The following is a 20,149-nucleotide window of genomic DNA, read 5'->3' as shown; positions in this document are numbered from 1 at the left end:
AGAGACAAACACTATAGTAAGCAAGTTTTGCTGTATCTCTCACTTATAGGAGAAAGCAAGTTTTGAAAAAACGATCACACTGTGACACACTACAATGAAGAGAAATAACCCAATTTTACTAAGACGCTTTGAACATCATGTACCTTGTGTTAACGAATCCATAAGAATCTCAATTTTGCAAATTTTGCAGTTAGCAAGTTTTGCAAAAACGGTCCTCAATTTAAATATATGCTGTGCAGTGAGGACATGGCTGAAGGAGGATTTTGGAAATAAATTGAAACTTTTCTTTTATTTCCACGAATTTAATACTATTACTTAATTTGTAATATAGGCTGAGAAGTGGGCGTACTCCTCTTTATTTCGCAAAGATTTGTGTTGGTGTGTTGATAACCTTGGTAACCATCGGAGTGGGAGTAGTAACCAGTATCGCACAATGGAAGAGTTACAAGCAGTTGTGGAAGATGCCTGGATTATCTCCACAAAACATTACCAGAGCATGGCGCAGAATTCAGCTGTGCTACAACAATGACTGTCTTCACACCAATGTTCTGGACCCTTAAACCATCAGGTAAGTGTCCACATCAAGCATTCAATCAAAACTATCAGTGTAGAAAATAAAAGGAGGGTACATCTGCTTCTTGGCCAGTCCACATAATCAACTCTTATCTTTCAGCAAGTTATTTATTTTGGCATAATCAGGACGACCAGAAAAAAGATTGTTGCCAGTAATGTTTCTGTTTTGCGACCATGTGTCCATTGGTAGCATTTCAAAATTTAAGATGAATAAAGAACTTTCTTTCGAAGCTGTTAATTAATTTTGTAATTCATTATGAATAGCTTTTGTGCAGCTGTGTTCTAAGTTATACTTGTTTTTTTGAAAGATGGGACATGACAGGAGCGTTGCAATCGGAAAAACAACTGAATGTCACATAGGGTGGTAGGCCTGTTGCTATGGTAACAACGATTGAGTTGCCAAACTTATCATTCCCCTTGGCGAGTGCTTAATAGCCGTCTTGGCGACATTTATTGTGCACACAATGTTAGCATTGGTGCGTTTCGTTTTTGGTTCTATGTCGATTTTTGTATTGTTTTCTTACCTTCGCGTCAATAGTCAATGAATGTTTTAACGTCAGCCATCTTAACGACAATTGCTAGCTTCCATCAGCTGGCAGCATGGTAGTCCATATTGGCAACATAGCACTGTAGTTCCAAGCTCGGCCGCTTAACTGTCATGTCCCATCTTTAAAAAAAACAAGTACATCCCTCAAATGTCAGGAGATTTGGACCGCACTGTAGTTCTAAAGATGGCTACAACTAAGCTGAAACTAGTGAACTAGGTATTTACAAACTTTGTTTACATTTAACACGTGAAAGTGATTATCATAAATATATTTCAAATTATTATTTGTTAAAACAAAGCCATAAAATGAAAACATTTGAGAAGGGAACAAAAATAACACAGGTCATCTCTGGTGAGTTCATTTTCTTTGTTATAAACAGCTAAAAAATAAGTGTTTCTTTTATCCTCTTTGCTGTCTTTTCGAAACTCATAAGAGAAAATTATAGATTCACATTTAATAAGAATAAATTTCTATAATGTTTACTGTATCTGTTATTTACAACACATTAATATTTCAAGAGAGTTTCGCAACGAGTTCCAACAACAAACCAAATACAGTGAATTCCCAATCTTTGTTTGGCTAGCTGTACATTTGAAGCGTTTCTCTAATGCACACTATAAGCATTATGCAACATACAACACTGATGTGGACTATGTCAACTCCTCATCTGCTCTATTGGGTATAATGGACACACTCACTACTTCCCACTGTAGGAAAACACTAAGGCAGAGTTTGGAAAGCCCACATGAAATATATAAATAGATGATCAACTCAGATGTTAAAACTTACCATACTTACCAATTTTATGAAAGGAGTGCTGAAATTGTTCGTCTTTATTGTTCATAAATCTTTGATCTTTTTAAGAAACTGCCCATTACTTGCTGCAATTGTCATTGAGAAATGGTGGTAATTCCCTGCTGGATATTAATTTTCAGTTTTTTCAGTGTGTATGGGTTTGCATTGTATACATCTTTAATTTACAACAGAGTCCAGAGATAAAAATCGTAGGGGGACCACAAATTCCTACTATAATCCGTGCACTTTTTTTAAAGCGAAACATGAAGCACTGCAGGAACTTCAAACACGCTTTACGAGTTTGCTGGGTGATCCATCATGGCAGAATGGGTGTTTTGGTTTTTTGCAACATTTGTTATTGTTAAACTCGTCTAGTAATAATTATTTCATATCATTATCATGTAAGTCGAAAATATTTAACATGTTCGGTTCTTTTGAAGTTAAATTTATTACCGCAGTAATAGAAGCCAATATTAATTGAAGTGTCAACTGGAACAACGTTATAAGTTACATTTGGTAAAATTTACAGAAGCTAAAAAATGTGTACACGTACGTTGTTCCAGGGTAGCAAATGTTTGGGTGGACAAATCTCACATATAGCATTGATGCAAGCCAAGGAGTATAGCAAGGTAACATGACATACTCACAGAAACATGCCGAATGAAAATTTTGTAACTTACATTGTTCCAGCCAACGTTTCAATTGTCCAAAACACTGCAGTCAGCTGGCCGAATTGCGTTTTTTTTTTTCGACCTTAATTTTGCTGCAGCAAAGACATGAAGTGCGGAATCTTTTCGGTGTTAGAATAATCCTACACTAAACAACAGCAGATGACTGAAATGAGGCTCAATTGGCCACAACGTCGTGCCACTGATATCCTCAATACATGATCCTGCCCACTGTTGTACACTCTGCATCATGTTAAGCATTTCCCATTACTCATCAGAGTAGACCTAACCTCACTAATATGCATTCGTTTGCTTAGAAAACAGTTACTTTAGAATTAAATTATTTTAAACTTTCGTGTAATGTGAAATGCTGTCTCAGACAAAAATGTTATTTCTCTCTGATGTTTATTGCTGAAATTTAACGCAACTTTGTAAAATACATTCATTATTGAAAACCGCATTTTAATTTATTTTAGAAATATGAAATATCGTAATTTTCTCAATCAGTTTCGTTACACACAAAAGAACTATTTGGACATGGAGCAGTTTTTTACTATTGGCAGTGAAGTGTCATAAGTTGCTAAAGATGTCAGTTTTAATGTTATTTCAATCAAACTTTTACAGGTGATACATCTGTGTGTCACAATACCCATACTTCATTGCTCTATATAGCCAGATTTATAGCACTGTATCAGGATAGCCCACACAGAAGGCCAGTTATGTTCAGTTTTATCCATTATCACAAATAAAAAATAAATTTAACACCAAATCCTTCATATATATCTAAAGTAGCACTACTTAATTTTTTTATAATATCGTAGCCCTACTTTACCCTACGTCAAATTAATAAAATTGATCTCAAATCCATTTGAAATTTTCTTAAATTTAACAATTCAAGCTACAAAAACACATTAATCATGATTTATTTACAGATTTTCAATCTACAGTTTTTAATCTTAGTTAAAATTAGTTTGATTTTGTATGCAACAGATTTTTAGATATAGGAAATGATTGATAAAATAAAACACATAGTAATCTTGCAATATTATTTATTACTGGTTCGATACTAATTACATTAAAGGACATTCTGTATAATTTTGTTATCAGCAGTGTCCGCTTATTATAAAAATTAGACTAATGAATGAATCATACAACTCTTTCAAAGATTCAACTTGCGAGATTTTGCAGTGAAGATTTTGATTGACTGTTTCTGTGGTCTTCTGGTCAGCATGCTGGCTTCGAGATCTGGAGGTTCCAGGTTCGGCAAACCTGAACAAAAGTTTCAGAGTCATATTGTTGACCAAGTAATCCCATCTATGAGTCTGAGCCCAACCAGAAAACACTAAGAGCTTCTAGAGAATTAAGGCTATTATTATAGATCAAACTATACGCATGGAGAGAGATCTAAAACAAGCTCAGCAGGTTGATCATGAAAAGAGGGCCATTTATGAACCTTGTATTCCCTACCTTAGTGCCAAGTATAACATCCCTCTCTTATTTACATGTAATTTTTTAAAACAATTATCAATATCATCTTTTGAAATTCTTAAAGATTCCCTGCAGATTATACAATTTCATTTATACCACTCAGAAGGCCATAATTAAGGATATGCTAATTTTAAATAAAATCTTTTATTTATAAGTATAATTTTAAAGTCATCTGCTAAGATTTTATTTTGTAAATGTAATCAGTGGTGCTTAATTATTACATTTTATTTTTATAACAATACTCATATTTAATTAATTATATTTTTATTTGCGGGAAAATTTTAGAACACGGACTGCACCTGCCATCCCCACCCCAAGTCACATATATAGACCGCAATACAGCGCTGAGATGGGGGTAGTAATTGGCAGTTCCTCCGGTTAAGTGAGGGGGATACAAAACCAATTACACAAGGGCAGACTGGAAGTTCTTTGAGCAACTTGGAAAAGAAAGTACAACCAAGGTAAGTACGTCAAGGGCCAGTGGGTGTTTGGGGGCATCGACCGCGAAACCAAGGAATGCTTTCTTGCCACAGTGGAGGACAGGACTCGAGACACTCTGTTGGGACTGTTGAAGGAAAATGTCCTTCCAGGAACAACAATTTATTCCGATTGTTGGAAGACATACGAATCTTTGAGTGACGAAGGTTACATTCACATGACTGTAAACCTCGGAAAATTTCAAAGATCCAGTAACAGGTGCCCACACAAACACTGTAGAGTCGATGTGGACACGTGTTAAGGGTATATGTACGTGAACGACCACAAATATTACCAGAAAATGCAGGCTCTAAATTTCTAAAATTTTATAAGGAAATGAACTCACAATTGGACAAAAATTACAAGGTACCACAACAAGATTTATTAGAACTTAAATATCTGATAAAAGTATAAAAAGGTTACTAATAATATTTTTTAGAATTCACGTTATACTTTAAATTAAATTTTCCAAAATCTGAAAATTTTAACACATATTACTCATAACTCTACAACCATTGGAGATAGAATTCTGAAATTTCGTACACTGATTTAACATGTATTTATGAAAACGGTAGACTCCAATTAATGCCCATTTTTTTTAAAATAGAAAAATTAGGTCACGAAACAGTATGTAAATTTTAATACATTTTATATAGGTAAAAAAGGTAAAAGGTAAAGGTATCCCCGTAACATGCCATGAAGGCACTTGGGGGGCATGGAGGTATATAGGAGAAATAAAAAATTAATTGTATTAAAATAAACAAATCTACATGTCTGAGAGTAGTCTACTTTTCAGAAATAAGTGTTTATTACATGCAGGAAAAATATTAAATATGTCAGAGAGAACATAACTGTGCTTTGGTTACCAAATGATGTAAGTGCAAATTTTGTTTTTTTTTTTTTTTTTTTTTCTTACTGTGATAAAGCTGGTTTGAAAAATATTATTAGTAACTTTTTTTATACTTTTATCAGATATTTAAGTTCTAATAAGTCTTGTTGTGGTACCTTGTAATTTTTGTCCAATTGTGAGTTCATTTTCTTATAACATTTTAGAAATTTAGAGCCTGCATTTTCTGATGATAATAATTGTGGTCGTTCACGTACATATACCCTTAAGGGAAGTATGCCTAGGAGCAATGGGAATAAAAAGATGATGGGTTCGTACCTAGTCGAGTAGGTGTATAGAAAGTGGAAGTTCCACAATAAGTCGACTGAAGAGTGTTTCCATGCATATCTCAGCACTACACATTGGGTCATCATCGGGGCTTGCAACCCCGACACCTCGCTTGTTTTCATCAGGTGTTATATGTCGGGACCGCGATGTTCACAGAGATCGCCAGTGGCCGCCATGATGTTTCGAGGTGGCGCGTGTCTCGAATGGAGCGAGATGAAGCATGAGAACGCAGGAGAGGAAGGAGTCTGCAAGGAAAGTAGCAAGTTGCAAGGTAGGTGCGGTGAGGGTAGAGGAGAAGGGTGGAGTCCATGTTCTGGAGTTTATCCCAGTGCTCTCTACGTTCAACTGAAATACTTAAATTTTAAAGTCAATCTTGCCCATGTTGCTTCTTAAGTAATTTTTAAGAATTTTCAGTTTTTATATGCTTGCTGCCATGGAATTATTCTATATATTATGTTAAAGGCTTGAGTGAGCCCCAGGGCCATAATGCAGCCATAAAGTTCACATCGGGAACAGAACTCATGACATTCTGGCTTGCAGCACAGTGTCTTAAACAGAAAAATGCTAGGGCATGTTCCCAACACTTCGTAATTTATACTCACTTTAAGTTAACAGAATTAAACTTTCATTTCCTTGGTGAACTCTAAGCTACTTTAAACTACGTACAGTATCTAAAATTTGACTATGAATTGCCTTCAAACAAGAGTAATCTATCTTCCGTGCAGTGCTTCCGTAACTCAGTGGTTTCAAAGAAACTGTTCATATTTTTCAGTCCCCTACTATGGACAGTTACAAAACCCGTATTTCATTTCATCACGACCAATTTTAGAGAAATATTGATTGATATTGATATTTATTTGTCAGTCAACTTTACAATTCACAGTTATGGTGGACCTTCACATTTCTGTTTTTCGATCCACCATCCCTTTAATACATATAACTCTTTTCCATTAATGTAGTCTTTTGCCGACAATTTCTTGATTTTTTCTAACGTTCTGTTATGACTGAATTGCTATATGTCCTTCCCCCTCTATCCTCTCCCTCTTACCTAGGCTGTCTCCCTTCCATTTCTCGCTCACCTATTAAATATTGCATATTCCTTCCTTCATAATTTGCGTTATTTATTTATTTTCATCTCTACCCTCAAATCCTACCTACTCTTAATCATTGTTTTCCCGCTATTTTCTCCTACATTATTAGCTGACTTTTCCGTTTACTCTTATTTACATATTTATCACTTTCTTTTCGCTTCACTCCTAATTTTCCTATTTTATTACCTCTTTCAATGTATTTATTTCTATAACACTCCTACAGTTGAAGTATCCCTGATACTACTCCCAACCCATAACACTGAAAAATTGAAATATCTAATTCACTTATTTACATTTAGAGAAATATAGCTACTGCAAGTTTTTTCGAAATTCCTGAAAATGTCTGTTTATTGAAATCATGGGAAAATTTCAGTATACGGATTCCCCACTGGCAATTATATCTTAAAATACTAAAAAAGAGCAGATTCGTCTGCGTTTGTCATGCTTACGAAAAGGCACTTTTCAGTGCCAATAACTTATTTTGTGAGCACGAAATTGGAAGTTTGAAGTAAGAGGGATAGGAAGGAGTCCATATTCTGAAATTTATATATAAAAAAAAAAGCTCCTGGTAATACTGTCACTCATTTGGTAGCATGCGCATTGACATCTCGTCAAATAACTCACCTGGCAAAAGAACAGTCACTCATCAGTAGTATGAGCACTCGACACCTGTTAAAATAATGTACATGGTCACCAGAGCCTCGTTTGCTTGAATCAGGACCCGCCACGTGACGGTGAGGTTGGTTTGGGAATGAGAGGTTATATTAGTTCTCGCAGAACGTCACATCAATTCCCCTTAGGTCCCTGCGGGCCCTGAAAAGGACCCATTAGACCAGGAGCACCAGTAGAAAATCCTGAAACTAGTCGCTGACATTAGGTTTGTATACCTTGGCTATGTCTTGGAGGAAGCTGTGAAATGTATGATTCGGGCCCCTCCACTGCCGGTACATAAAGGCAGACAAGTAGGAATCGAACATAGCACCCTTTTCCATATTGGTAGTAGTTATACTCCGCTTGGCATGCGCCCATACACCCTTGATTCGGTTCGTATGGGCGCGTGTCTCGGGATTCTTGAATGTAATGGAGTGATCCAAAGCGAGTTGCTTGAATTCTTCATCATTCAAAGTATTGTATGACTTCCAACAATCTGAATAGATCGTGGTTCCTGGCACAATTCGGTCCTTAATGATCTGGAGGAGAACATCTTTGGACCGATCATGCACCGGCAAGAGTAAGCATTCACGGGTTTCTCGATCGACGGCAGCAAGCACCCACCGTCCCTCGACAAGTTTACCCTTGTGATACTTCATCTTACCGAATTTGAACTCGTCGATCTCTACTGTATGTCCGGTTCCTCCTAATTTGCCTTTAAACGCTTCCACAATCACTCCACAAGCTTCTCTACAGTACAGGTACCACTGCAGCACCGTGTTTTTCTCCACCTGAGCACATTCCTTGGCATTCTGCTGGGGAACTTTCGTAAACCAGCAGTATGTCAATAGAAGTAGCTTGGACATTGTAAGTTTGGAAGTACTGAACCAAGTTCCAGTCCTTACAGATCGACTCACACGGTGCGCATAGTCACTGCCCTTTCCAGTACAGTGCCATTGTACACCATCACTAAGTTCAGTATTATCTCTTAATTTCATGGATTTTCCACAGGTTGGACAATTGTAATGGCTAGCAAGTAGTCCATGCTCCTGACAGTACTTAACCGTATCCTTTGATAAGTTCTCCCTGCTCAACTTCAAAAAGAAATACAGGTCCTCAACTCCACTCATGATTACGGTACTTGAAGTCTGGACTGCACCGTACACCCACGCTCAACGCTGGTCACGGAAAGAATGAAGGACGCTGTGATCTGACGCGCGTATTCCTACTTCCGTTTCCTCTAGCGGATATCCACCCCAGTGATATTTCGCGTTTTAGCGTTGCGCGCGCTGATTATTGGGGTGGGGTTTTTTAAAGCGCTGCAGTAAAGCGCTTCATGCCTTTGCTGCAGCAAAATGAGGGTCGAAAAAACACGTAAGTAGGTCAACTGACTGCAAAATGGTGGACAATTAATATTGGCTTCTATTTCTGCCTAAAAAATTTAACCCTAAAAGAACCGAACATGATAAATAGTTTCGACTTCCATGATAGTGACATGGAAATATTATTACTATACGATTTTAACAATAATAAACGTTGCAAAAGACCAAAACACGCATTCCGCCATGATGGATCGTGCAGCAAACTCGCGAAGTTTTGATTTGCTGCACGCTTGCTACAGCGTTGCTGCAGCGACGATGAAGCAAATGTAATAAAAGAACGGTCTTGCTGCAGCGCTTTAAGGCCAATTCACACGGGGATAGTTTACAGGAGTCAAGTGCTTGGAGCAAGTCGACTTTCCTTTAACTTTCCCCGTGTGATATGGTCGAGACAGTCAAGTTGTGACTTGGCTGTCAAGCAGAATTTGAGTTGACGACCCGTCAACTTTTGTGTCCACCTTCCCGTCACGTGACCAACTTGACTCCACCACTTCCCGCGTGTGAATGCGAACTTGTAGCAACTTGGCTAGTAGAAAGTTTGTATTTTAGGCCTTTTGTCGAAGTAAATTAATAATGAGCGCCCCTAAGTGGAATTCTAACGTTATCGTACAGTTTTTTGAAAGTGTATGAGAAGTATGAACTTGTATGGAATATACGTGACAAAGAATACCTCAATAAAAACAAGCGGGAATTAGGCCCGGTTGCAGAAACACCGATCAAAATATGATTGGCAATCAAGGAGGGTTTGATTGGCCATCAGTTATATTTCTGTTGCAGAAAGAACAATCAGTGTTTGATCGGAGATCAGTCTTCCATCAGATTTGATCAACAGATTTTTGCTGGTTAAGTCACTGATCATCGATCAAGCAGGCTATTTATGTTGATCTGTTTATAATGCAGTATTATATAGTAAATAGTTACAGCGTAACAATATTGTTTTCGACATAATGGATTCCTCTGATGAAGAAATTTTAAATGAAAAAAATATTATTAAGAAGAAGGCGTTTCCGTGATAGACATGAATTGTTTTTATGTACAATGACAGAGAATTTGAGCAAAGATTTAGGTTAAGTAAGGATTCCTGTGTTTTGTTACTTTCAAAAATTGAAACAAATATATGCAGACAGATAAATCGAAACCTTCCACTTTCTCCTATGAACCAAGTCCTAATAATGCTGAGATTTTATGCTGTTGGAATTTTTCAGGCGGTCTTGGGTTGTCTTGTTAGGGTTCACAAATCAACTATTTGCCGAGTAGTTAGGAATGTTATGTATGAAACTGCTTTGTTATGGCAGGGTCTCATAAATCCTCAAACTTCAAACAAGGAACGATTTGAAATCCAGAGAGAATTTTCAGCCATGTCAGGATTTCCAAGAGTAGCCTAATATTGGTTGTATAGGCTGCTCACATCCCCATCCAATCACCTGGTTGAAATGATGCCGAACTTTATCGAAATAGAAAAGGTTTCTTTTCTGTGAATATACAGGCAATATGTAGTCTACACCATCATTGAAATTCTGGAATGTTGTAGCCCGTTGGCAGGGTTCTACACATGACAACACAATATTTTTAAAGAGTAGGTTACGAGCTCCATTTGTAAACAGAGAGATGGGAAATGGAATTATTTTGGGTTATGGAGGCTATGCATATTCCAATTTCTTGTCGACTCCCCTAGCAAATCCCACAACAGAAGCCCCCTCACGTTTATTTTTGTTTCACTATATTGTAGTCTATATACAAATAGAATCCGCCTGTTTCTTTTCTACAAAAAGCAACAAAACAGCAAAACATTCACTTGAGCATTCACTTGTTTTCCTAGTCACCGCCCACTTGATGCATTCGTTTTGCGACTTTTAAAGAGCATCAAATTGGCTATGGTTGCTAAATAGCGCTGTTGTCAAATGTATTTCTTTCTCAAATCAGCAATTAGTAAATTGAGACAAGTTGATTGGAGATTCACGTTTGTGCAACGCAATGAACAATCAAATAAATCAGACATCAACTGATTGGCGATCAGGGACTGATTTGATTTGCATTTCTGCAACCGGGCCTTATTATTCCAGAAACTAGTCAGTGAACTCATGAAACAAGGTTTCGAAAACATAGACGTAGAAGTGGTTCAAAAAAAGTTAAAAACCCTTAAAACAGGACTCATTCTGAAATGCTTCCTGTATTCTGCAGGACCTTCTTCAGCTAATTCTTTCAACAAGGTATTAGATGCACCGTGCAGAATTCTTCTACGAATTCATTTCTTAACCCATGTTCTCTTTTCCTTTTTTTTTTTTTTTTTTTTTTTTCAAGAATATTTTGTAATTCATACAATAACAAGGCGCCAATTAACTGCACACATGCTTGAATATGTGCTGGTGGCATCTTCAGTTTCACCAAACTAAAAATGCCAGTTCACTATTGATTTTTATTAACTATAACAGAATACAAGAATTCAAACACCACTACGAATACAACATTCAGCGCGCGCTTTTTTTTCAAGCATGCTTTCAAGTTTAATGTCTCCATGTGATCACAAATATAGCATCCAGTTTAGAGGCTTCGAGCACTTGACTCCTGTAAACTATCCCCGTGTGACTCGGGTTTTACGACTTACTTAAACAAAAAAACGCATGGTTACTAAAAGACTAGTCTTTTCAATGTCGCCAACAGTTACGAGATATCACCAAAGCAAGTAAAGTAACGGTGCACCAAAATGACAAAGATGTTCACTGAAGCAATAATAATGAAAATAATATTATCAATAAATATAATTATGAATATAATTAATGGCAATCTTTAAGAAACCGATGTTTAATAATGGCGGACGTGCGCAAGGTACTACGAGTATGTCACACAAATTAACCATATATGCAAGTAGCGATGAGAGAAAGGCTGCTATCGTGTATTTGCGGCATGCTGGTAGAAGGATTAGTTTCCACGTATTCTGGCTTTCATATATTATAAGTTTCTTCGGATAAGAAGACCTTTTAACAATTAAACTCAATTTTATCCATTTGCTTTGACAATCCTGCAGCGATTCGTATATGCAAGACATAATAAAAGCCTTGGCAATGGTAGACTTTAGCGGTTCCCGCTTAAGTCATTGTTGCACCCTAGTTGCACACATTAAAAGTACAACGAGATTCAAAAGCACTGCCATAATAAAAGGAGGCTGACGATTTTATGTATGCAATTGACGGCGTAGTTTATGAAGCCGACTCGATTCCTTATCAAATTTTACTGTCAATCTGATTCCGGCTAAACTCCAGAACATGGATTGCACCCTTCCCCTCTACCCCCACCGCACCTACCATGCAACTAGCTACTTTCCTCCTGATTCCTTGAATACTAATAAGCAACATATAGTAAAACGTCTTTTTTTAAGTTTTGCATTTAAACTTTTTCTCACAAGTGTTTTCATAATATCCAGAAAAATTCCTATACTTTTCATGTCGCTTTATTCTGGATATGGGTTTCCACACTCATACAACCGTATTTTAAACCCCAAGAGATACGGAACGTCATTTATACGTACTAAAACAATTTTGATCGAAATTAGGTCTGCCGTGTGAAAATGCCAGAACACGAACACATATGTTCATCGTTAAGATACAGCCGACTTTGAAATTCGAAGCTGAACTAACCTAACCTATCACACATTCTATATGCAAGATCTAAAAAAGCCTTCACTAACCTAACCTATTACACATTCGTATATGCAAGCTAGCGAGAAACTTTCGTAATGTCACCAAAGTTATGTTGATATTACAGAGGAAACAGCTGAAGTAGTGGGAAGGTAACAACCTCTTCAAATGTTTAAGCCAATCTCTATTGCAACTGGCTAACTGTATGCACCCATTCTATTCTTTTGCATCTAAACAACACTGTCCACACATTTTCCATTTACTTCCACTACGCATCCTTAAGACAGTCTCAAAAGAATCTTTAGAACAGTCACTTATCTGTTGAGAGTTATATTAGATTTGACAACATTATATAATAATATACAGTAGAACTTCATTTATACCTTTTATGGGAGTCCGGAAAAAAAAAAAACATAACTGAGAGAAACGAATAACTGAAATGACATTCAATAGTAGCATTTGAAGACTGTGTGGAGAACATGTTAAGTCAGTTTAGTAAAATTTTGACGAGAGAAATTTATAACTTCACAGTTAAGTCACCAACCTGAAAGTTAGAATTTATAAAACAGTTATATTACCTGTTGTTCTCAATGGTTGTGAAACTTGGACTCTCATTGAGAGAGAGGAAAAGAGGCTAAGGGTGTTTGAGAATAAGGGGCTAGGAAAATATTTGAGGCTAAGAGGGATGAAGGTACAGGAGAATGGAGAAAGTTACAAAATGCAGAACTACACTCACTGTATTCATCAACTAATATAATTAGGAACATTAAATCGATATGCTTGAGATGTGCAGGGCATGTAGCATGTTTGGGCGAAACCAAAAATGCATATAAAGTGTTAGTTGGGAAACTTGAGGAAAAAGACCTTTGGGAAGACGGAGACATAGATGAGAGGATAGTATTAAAATGTATTTGAGAGAGATTGGATTTGATGCTAGGTACTGGATTAATCTTGCTTAGGACAGGGACTGATGGCAGTCTTATGTAAGGGCAGCCATGAACCTTCAGATTGTCTAAAAGCCGTTTGTAAATAAGTTAAGTCACCTTTGAGTCTATAGTACACTACTCAAATTTCTAACACATATTCTTGGAGAATGTAGGATTATTTGTAGCAATTCGTAGCTACTTAGAGCGAAAGCTTGCTGATATGTCACATTTCAAGCTCCAATGCATAAAGTTTTACGAAAATTACATACCTTGTTCTTTCAGTGTAACTTTATTTAATAACATGTGCTTATTTTACAAAAAGTCAGTTCTTTCCGAGTGTCTGTTCCTAAGGAATAAACCGTGCTTTAGACTGTGATATCAGTTGCATAATTTGTTCATTTACATCATGGTGTGTTACAAAATGTTTCATTGTTCCTAAAGCAGTCACAGCGTCTTTAAAGGGTATGAGATTGTTGTGGCAAGTATTGGCAGCTTCGAATTTTAAAGTGGGCTGCATCTTAGCGGTGAACATATGTGTTCATGTTCTGGCATTTTCACGTAGCAAACCTAATTTCGATCAAAATTGTTTTAGTACGTATAAATGACGTTCCGTATCTCTTGGGGTTTAAAATACGATTGTAAGAGTGTGTAAACCCATATCCAGAATAAAGTGACATGAAAAATATAGAAATTTTTCTGGAAGTTGAGAAAAAACTTGTGAGAAAATGTATAAATGGAAAACTTAAAAAAAGAAGTTTTACTGTATGTTTCTTATTGGTATTCAAGGCATCAGATTGACAGTAAAATTTGAAAAGGAATCTAAACTGTATTTTCTTCATTTTGCAGGTAACCTTTTCTTCATTCTTGGGTTCAACAAGCAGAAAAAATGATGTACAACCTGGGTGTGAGACTGCTGCATGTCAGTGCAACATACAAGCATTTGACTCTGTGACCAACGCTGTGTAGGAGCATGAAGAGGACCCACAGCTATGGTTGGGACTCTCAGAATGCTGCATCACAGTGCACAAGTCTGTGAGTATCTCACCAGAATGATATGGTCGGCTTTTGTTCGTTTCTTGGCTTTTGTAGATTTGTCATGTTATGTTTTTTTGGTCGCCTTTTGTTTGTTGGTCGGGTTATGTTTTTTCATTGCCTTTTGTTGTTTGGTCGGCTGATGTTTTTGGTCGCCTTTTGTTGGTGTGTTGGCTTAGGTGTTTTGGTCACCTTTTTTTTTTGTTCATTGGCTTTCGTTTGTTGGTCGCCTTTTGTTGGTTAGTCGGCTTCTGTTTTTTGGTCACCTTTTGTTGGTCGGCTTATTTTATTTGGTCACCTTTTGTTGGTGGGTTGGTTTTTCATTTTTGGTCACCTTTTGTAAGCTGGTCGGCTTATATTTTTTAGTCACCTTTTGTTGGTTGGGCGGATTTGTTGGTTCGACGGCTTATGTGTTTTGGTTGCTTTTTGTTGTTTGGTCGGATTATGTTTTTTTGGTCGCCTTTTGTTACTTCGTTGGGTTATGTTTTTTGGAAGCCTATTCTTGGTCGGCTTATTTTTTTTGGTCGCCTTTTGTTGGTTCGTCGGCTTGCGTTTTTTGGTCACCTTTTGTTGGTCGGTTTTTGATTCTTGGTCACCTATTTTTTGTTGGTCGGGTTATATCTTTTTGTCACTTTTTGTTGGTTTGTCGGCTTATGTGTTGTGGTCTCTTTTGGTTGGTTGGTCAGCTTATATTCTTTGGTCGCCTTTTGTTGGTTGGTCATCTTATATTCTTTGGTCGCCGTATGTTGGTTGGTGGGTTTTTGTTTTTTGGTCACCTTTTGTTAGTTGGTCGGCTTATATTTTTTGATCACCTTTTGTCGATTTGACGGGGTAAGAGTGCCAGGTATGCTCAGTTGGCTAAATTATTATTCTTTGAATTTTGTTTTTTGTATTATTATTATTAGCTATGGGAACTCTACCCAAATAGATGAATTGATTAACTCTGTTGAATGCATATCTCCCTGAATTAACCATAACATATTGTTAGAAAATTTGCTCTCCTTGACACTGCAATAAATTTAATTTTCTTAGCGTTAATTTTTAGGCCCGATTTTTAAGTTTATCTAAAGCATTGACAGCTTTATTAACGTAATAATAATAATAATAATAATAATAATAATAATAATAATAATAAAAATAATAATAATAAATAAACTAACTAGGGAAATAAAATGGAAGGTAAGAGGAAGGAAAAAAATATTAACTGAAGCGAGAAAGTAAAGTGGAAAAAAAAAAGAAAATGGCCGTCTAATTCAGAAACAAATGTCAAAGTCATTCTGAACTACAAGAAGCAATTGAAGAAGCCGCTGCGTGAGAAGAGGTTTTCAGATGGGGGGGGGGGGGAACATCTTAACAGGGTTTCGACAAGAGGTGGTACACATAGACGAATCGCATGGAGCGGATGGTATTCAACACCTGCTTCATCATTGGCAGAGATGTGTGGAAGCCCTGGGGGATTATTTTGTAGGGTGTTAGCTGTGAGTAATGTTGTTTTTCTTTTGTACATAATAAAATAATGATTTATACTTACGAACTTCCAGTCTCTCCTACTCTTTGCCTTCTGTACCCGGACCCAATTTGGTACTAGCATTGCGAAGCACATTCCAGTGACCTTCAATCACATTTAGCGAATTTTCTATTCCTGCATGGTTATTGGCTGATATAATATAGTTACCATGACTTATGAAATTACACTCATATGTACACTTAGTGGCAAAAAGAATGGGCCAACTCTTGGTCGATAGAAATGCTAAGTTCTATCACGCGGTTCACTCGTGTAAACGTAACCCACTGCAAGGCATTGCTGTAGTGTCTCTTCATTGAAAGTCGTCCGTCTATAATGCAGTAAACCTTACGAGCAGTGTGTGGCCCAGTGGTAAGAAGTCTGACATCCGTGCCAGAGGTTGTGAGTTCGCCTCCTGGTATGGTAAAATTATTATTATTATTTTTTTTTTTAACTTTTACTTAATTTATTAGTTTAAATGTGAAATGGCATTTGTTAACAAACTTCGTTATGCCTGCCTTGTAAAAATATTATTGCCCATCACCTGTGGGCTATTAATAGGTGAGACCTGGTCTGTATAAACAAAAATACTTGTTTTACATCCTAAAAAAACGGACGCATATCAAACACAAATAAATAATTAAATTAACAAAAACAAACAATTTGTTAATATATTAACAAAACAAGGCTGTGGTGGGGACTAGCATCTCGTCCACAAACCACCTGCATCAACATCTGCCCTCATTCTGCGCGGCATGGAATCCACAAGATTATGGAACAGGTATAAATTCTTGGCCATCTTCTCCCTTGCATCTAGAACTCTGTCCCACAATTCCTCAGGTGTCCGAACGGGAGGTTGTTCTGCCCAATTAGAGCGTAGGATCCTTTTGACTGCAGCCCACAAATTTTGAATCGGATTCATATCTGGTGAATTTGGAGGCCAGTCGACTGGGTCGACATCACGCCTCCTCGTAAACCATCTTTGAATCCGGTTGGCGGTGTGTATCGGATGATTATCCTGCTGGAAGAAAAGTGTTCCTTCTGGATATCGTTTTCGGGCGGAAGGGATCATTACATTTGCCAAAATGTGTTCGTAGACTTCTGCTGTAAACAGACCGTGGATGCGTTCCAGAAGTCCTGCCCCATCGTATGACATCCACCCCCAACACGCGACCCTCACGCGAAGCGTATTGGTGGTCATTCATACAATAAACTAGGGCAGTACTATCATTGCTATTGGAGACAATTACCTCGTCAGAGAAAATGACATTTCTCCAATCGAAGTCCTGTCAGAGAGTAGCATACGCAGAATAACCTATGCAAACTGGGGCAATGAGTTATTGTTTCTGTGCCATCTTCAAGCGTAATGACGAGACAGAACGTTATATTAACAGATAGCAGTATTGCTTGAAAGAGAGAGGGAGGTTTTTTTTTATTATTATTAGAGTTTGGGCATATTCTAAGATATATAATTATAGCTTTGCGAGACACATATGATGGCAAATTTGTAATAAAAAAAAAAGAAGATTGGGGGAGATTCGAACCTTGAGCTACTACTACTAACTTGTTCAATATACCAATGCCGTAACAACTTATGCTACTGGAACTGTTTATATCAGTTCGACATAATACATGGTTTTCCTGTTCATATTTGTATTTATCAATTTTATTATTATTTCATTCTTCAAGGGCCCTGATGTATCTAGAATCAACCCGCCATTCGATTTTATTACATATTTTAGCCTCTTAAACAAAATACAGCGAATTTAAATGGTTTAATTATGTGTTATCTAGTGAACTACGGCGTTGACGAGACGAGCATGCGCAATGTATGCCTCTGGAACTTAGAAATTGTCGGCCGGCCCATTCTTTTTGCCGCTAAGTGTACATCTTTTTTCTAAATTTTGTGTCTATTGCTTTTAATGTTTCACATTTTGATACTTCTTTCTTTAGACTGTTAGTGTTGGGAGTTCCTGTTTCAGTCATAATTATGTTATCTTGGTCCTTCTTCTAACTTAGACTATGTCTGGGTAACTAGGTATGATTGGATGCACATTCCTTTTCAGATTAAGAATACAGCCAAAATAAACTGAATGAAAAAAAAGCATCTACGACAAATTGAGAAGAGAGATACAACATTAGTAACAAAGTAACAAGGAAACTAGTTACTGGTACTTTCTACTTCTAAAGTTTAAAAAATGTATTAAGGGATATGAATTATAAAACATTTCTTGTAAATAAAGATGATTATTTTGTATTATGATAGTTGTTGCATTATTTAGAAAGCCAATAGAGTAAGGAGGGAGACCAACTTCTTACAGGAATAATTAAAATATATGCTGTGCAGTGGGGACATGGCTGAAGGAGGGTTTTGGAAATAAATTGAAACTTTTCTTTTATTTCCACGAATTTAATTCCATTACTTAATTTGTAATATAGGCTGAGAAGTGGGCGTACTCCTCTTTATTTCGCAAAGATTTGTGTTGGTGTGTTGATAACCTTGGTAACCATCGGAGTGGGAGTAGTAACCAGTATCGCACAATGGAAGAGTTACAAGCAGTTGTGGAAGATACCTGGATTATCTCCACAAAACATTACCAGAGCATGGCGCAGAATTCAGCTGTGCTACAACAATAACTCTCTTCACACCAATCTTCTGGGCCCTTAAACCATCAGGTAAGTATCCATATTAAGCATTCAATCAAAACTATCAGTGTAGAAAATAATAGGAGGTTACATCTGCTTTTTGGCCAGTCTGCATAATCAACGCTTATCTTTTAGCAAGTTATTTGTTTTGGCATAATCAGGATGACCAGAAAAAAGATTGTTGCCAGTAATGTTTCTGTTTTGTGACCATGTGTCCATTGGTAGCATTTCAAAATTTAAGATGAGTAAAGAACTTTCTTTCGAAGCTTTAATTAATTTTGTAATTATGAATAGTTTATTGTGCAGCTGTGTTGTAGAGTTAGACAGGGGCGGCTTTCGAAGGGGGGCTGTGGAGCTGCAGCACCCCCAAACATCTGTGGCTCTTGTCTCGTTTTATGTTGTGAAATACATTTATTATACAGTCTCTATTTAGCGGTTCGAATTTTTTTTTTAATTTCGCTCTCATTGACATGCACGCAATCGTTAGTGAAGTCACTTCCTCCCCTGGTGCTGCCAGAGCGAAACGAGATTCAAGGACGGATTGGTGAAGCCACTTCCTCCCCTGGAGTTGCCAGTCTCGTCTCGGATGCTTTGCGCGTTAGTTTTACCCCTCCCCCTGCTCCCCTTTGCCGAGAATCTAGAGTTACCAGGCGCTGCAAAATTTGCAGCAGTTTGTCAGTAGCGCGCAGTTTTAAATACAGTTTCTTTAATGTCGTGAGTATAACAAGTGCAACAATGTTTAATTCTGTACAATATTTACAGTCTATTCAGTTCAGTACCCTAACAATTCAGGAGAAATGTGAAATCAAGTGCCGATCAGTTGAATCTCATAATGGAAAGAGCCGCTAAACAAAATAGCCTATAAAGCTCGCATATTTCTTACTAATTTATCCAGTATCCCTGCTTTCTTCTCTCAATCTCCACACACTCTGTATTAGATTAATGTGTTTCAAAGACAATTCCATCAGCTGGGGCAACAAGATGGAGTTTTAAAATAAGAACAGTAAATGTTGTTCATGAGAAGAAGGAGCCATTGCTAGAATGTTTTCAAACCATAATGAGATCTGAAACATCTAACAACATCACAATAAATGAGACAAGCGCACTGATGCGTACTCTGATGATCCTGAATTCAATTTCTGGCTTTTTTTCATTTATTGATGTATCATGTATATATATTATACAACCAACTACAACATCGCCAGTTAGATATTGCTAAGGTTCAAATCTGCATAAAAAATTAAATTATGGTTTATTTCACGACACTCGCAACTGCAGGGGTTATATCAGCGTCGCCGGTGTGCCAGAATTTTGTCCTGCAGGATTCTTTTAAATGCCAGTAAATCTACTGACATGAGCCTGTCTCATTTAAACAGATTTAAATGCCATCAACCTGGGCCGGGATCGAACCCGCAACCGACTATGCTACCGAGGCTGACTCTGCATATCAAGCTTTGTTAATGCCATACAGACAATACGGAACAGTGCACAGTTGGGCAGCGAGATCTGTGAAAATGAAAACCCTAAAAAGTGTCGTAACGTCGAAGGGATCAGACAAGGGT

The 20,149-nt window shown here is 37.2% G+C and overlaps 1 protein-coding gene and 1 long non-coding RNA gene across 3 annotated transcripts; one reads left to right on the top strand and one right to left on the bottom strand.

Moving 5' to 3' along the window:
- The first annotated feature begins 299 nt into the window (after positions 1-299).
- On the top strand, positions 300-18,201 carry LOC138692930 (uncharacterized). 2 transcript variants are annotated; one of them, XR_011330164.1, is made up of 5 exons: positions 300-568; positions 4,358-4,533; positions 5,880-5,994; positions 14,252-14,437; positions 18,008-18,201. It is a non-coding gene; the product is annotated as an uncharacterized lncRNA (long non-coding RNA). The 2 variants fall into 2 exon arrangements; XR_011330163.1 differs by lacking the exons at positions 300-568; positions 4,358-4,533; positions 5,880-5,994 and adding an exon at positions 8,740-8,839.
- Positions 3,617-8,721, bottom strand: LOC138692912 (uncharacterized). The gene is made up of 2 exons (XM_069816264.1): positions 7,439-8,721; positions 3,617-3,853 (listed from the first exon to the last, which is right to left on the bottom strand). Exon 1 carries the CDS (start codon positions 8,593-8,595, stop codon positions 7,675-7,677), a length of 921 nt encoding a protein of 306 aa, XP_069672365.1. The 5' UTR covers positions 8,596-8,721; the 3' UTR covers positions 3,617-3,853; positions 7,439-7,674.
- Positions 18,202-20,149: the final 1,948 nt, after the last annotated feature.

Source organism: Periplaneta americana, chromosome 2, assembly GCF_040183065.1.
Source record: "Periplaneta americana isolate PAMFEO1 chromosome 2, P.americana_PAMFEO1_priV1, whole genome shotgun sequence".
Classification (NCBI taxonomy): Eukaryota; Metazoa; Arthropoda; class Insecta; order Blattodea; family Blattidae; genus Periplaneta; species Periplaneta americana.
Note: the sequence above shows the minus strand (reverse complement) of the source record. Positions and strands in the feature narration are given on the sequence as shown.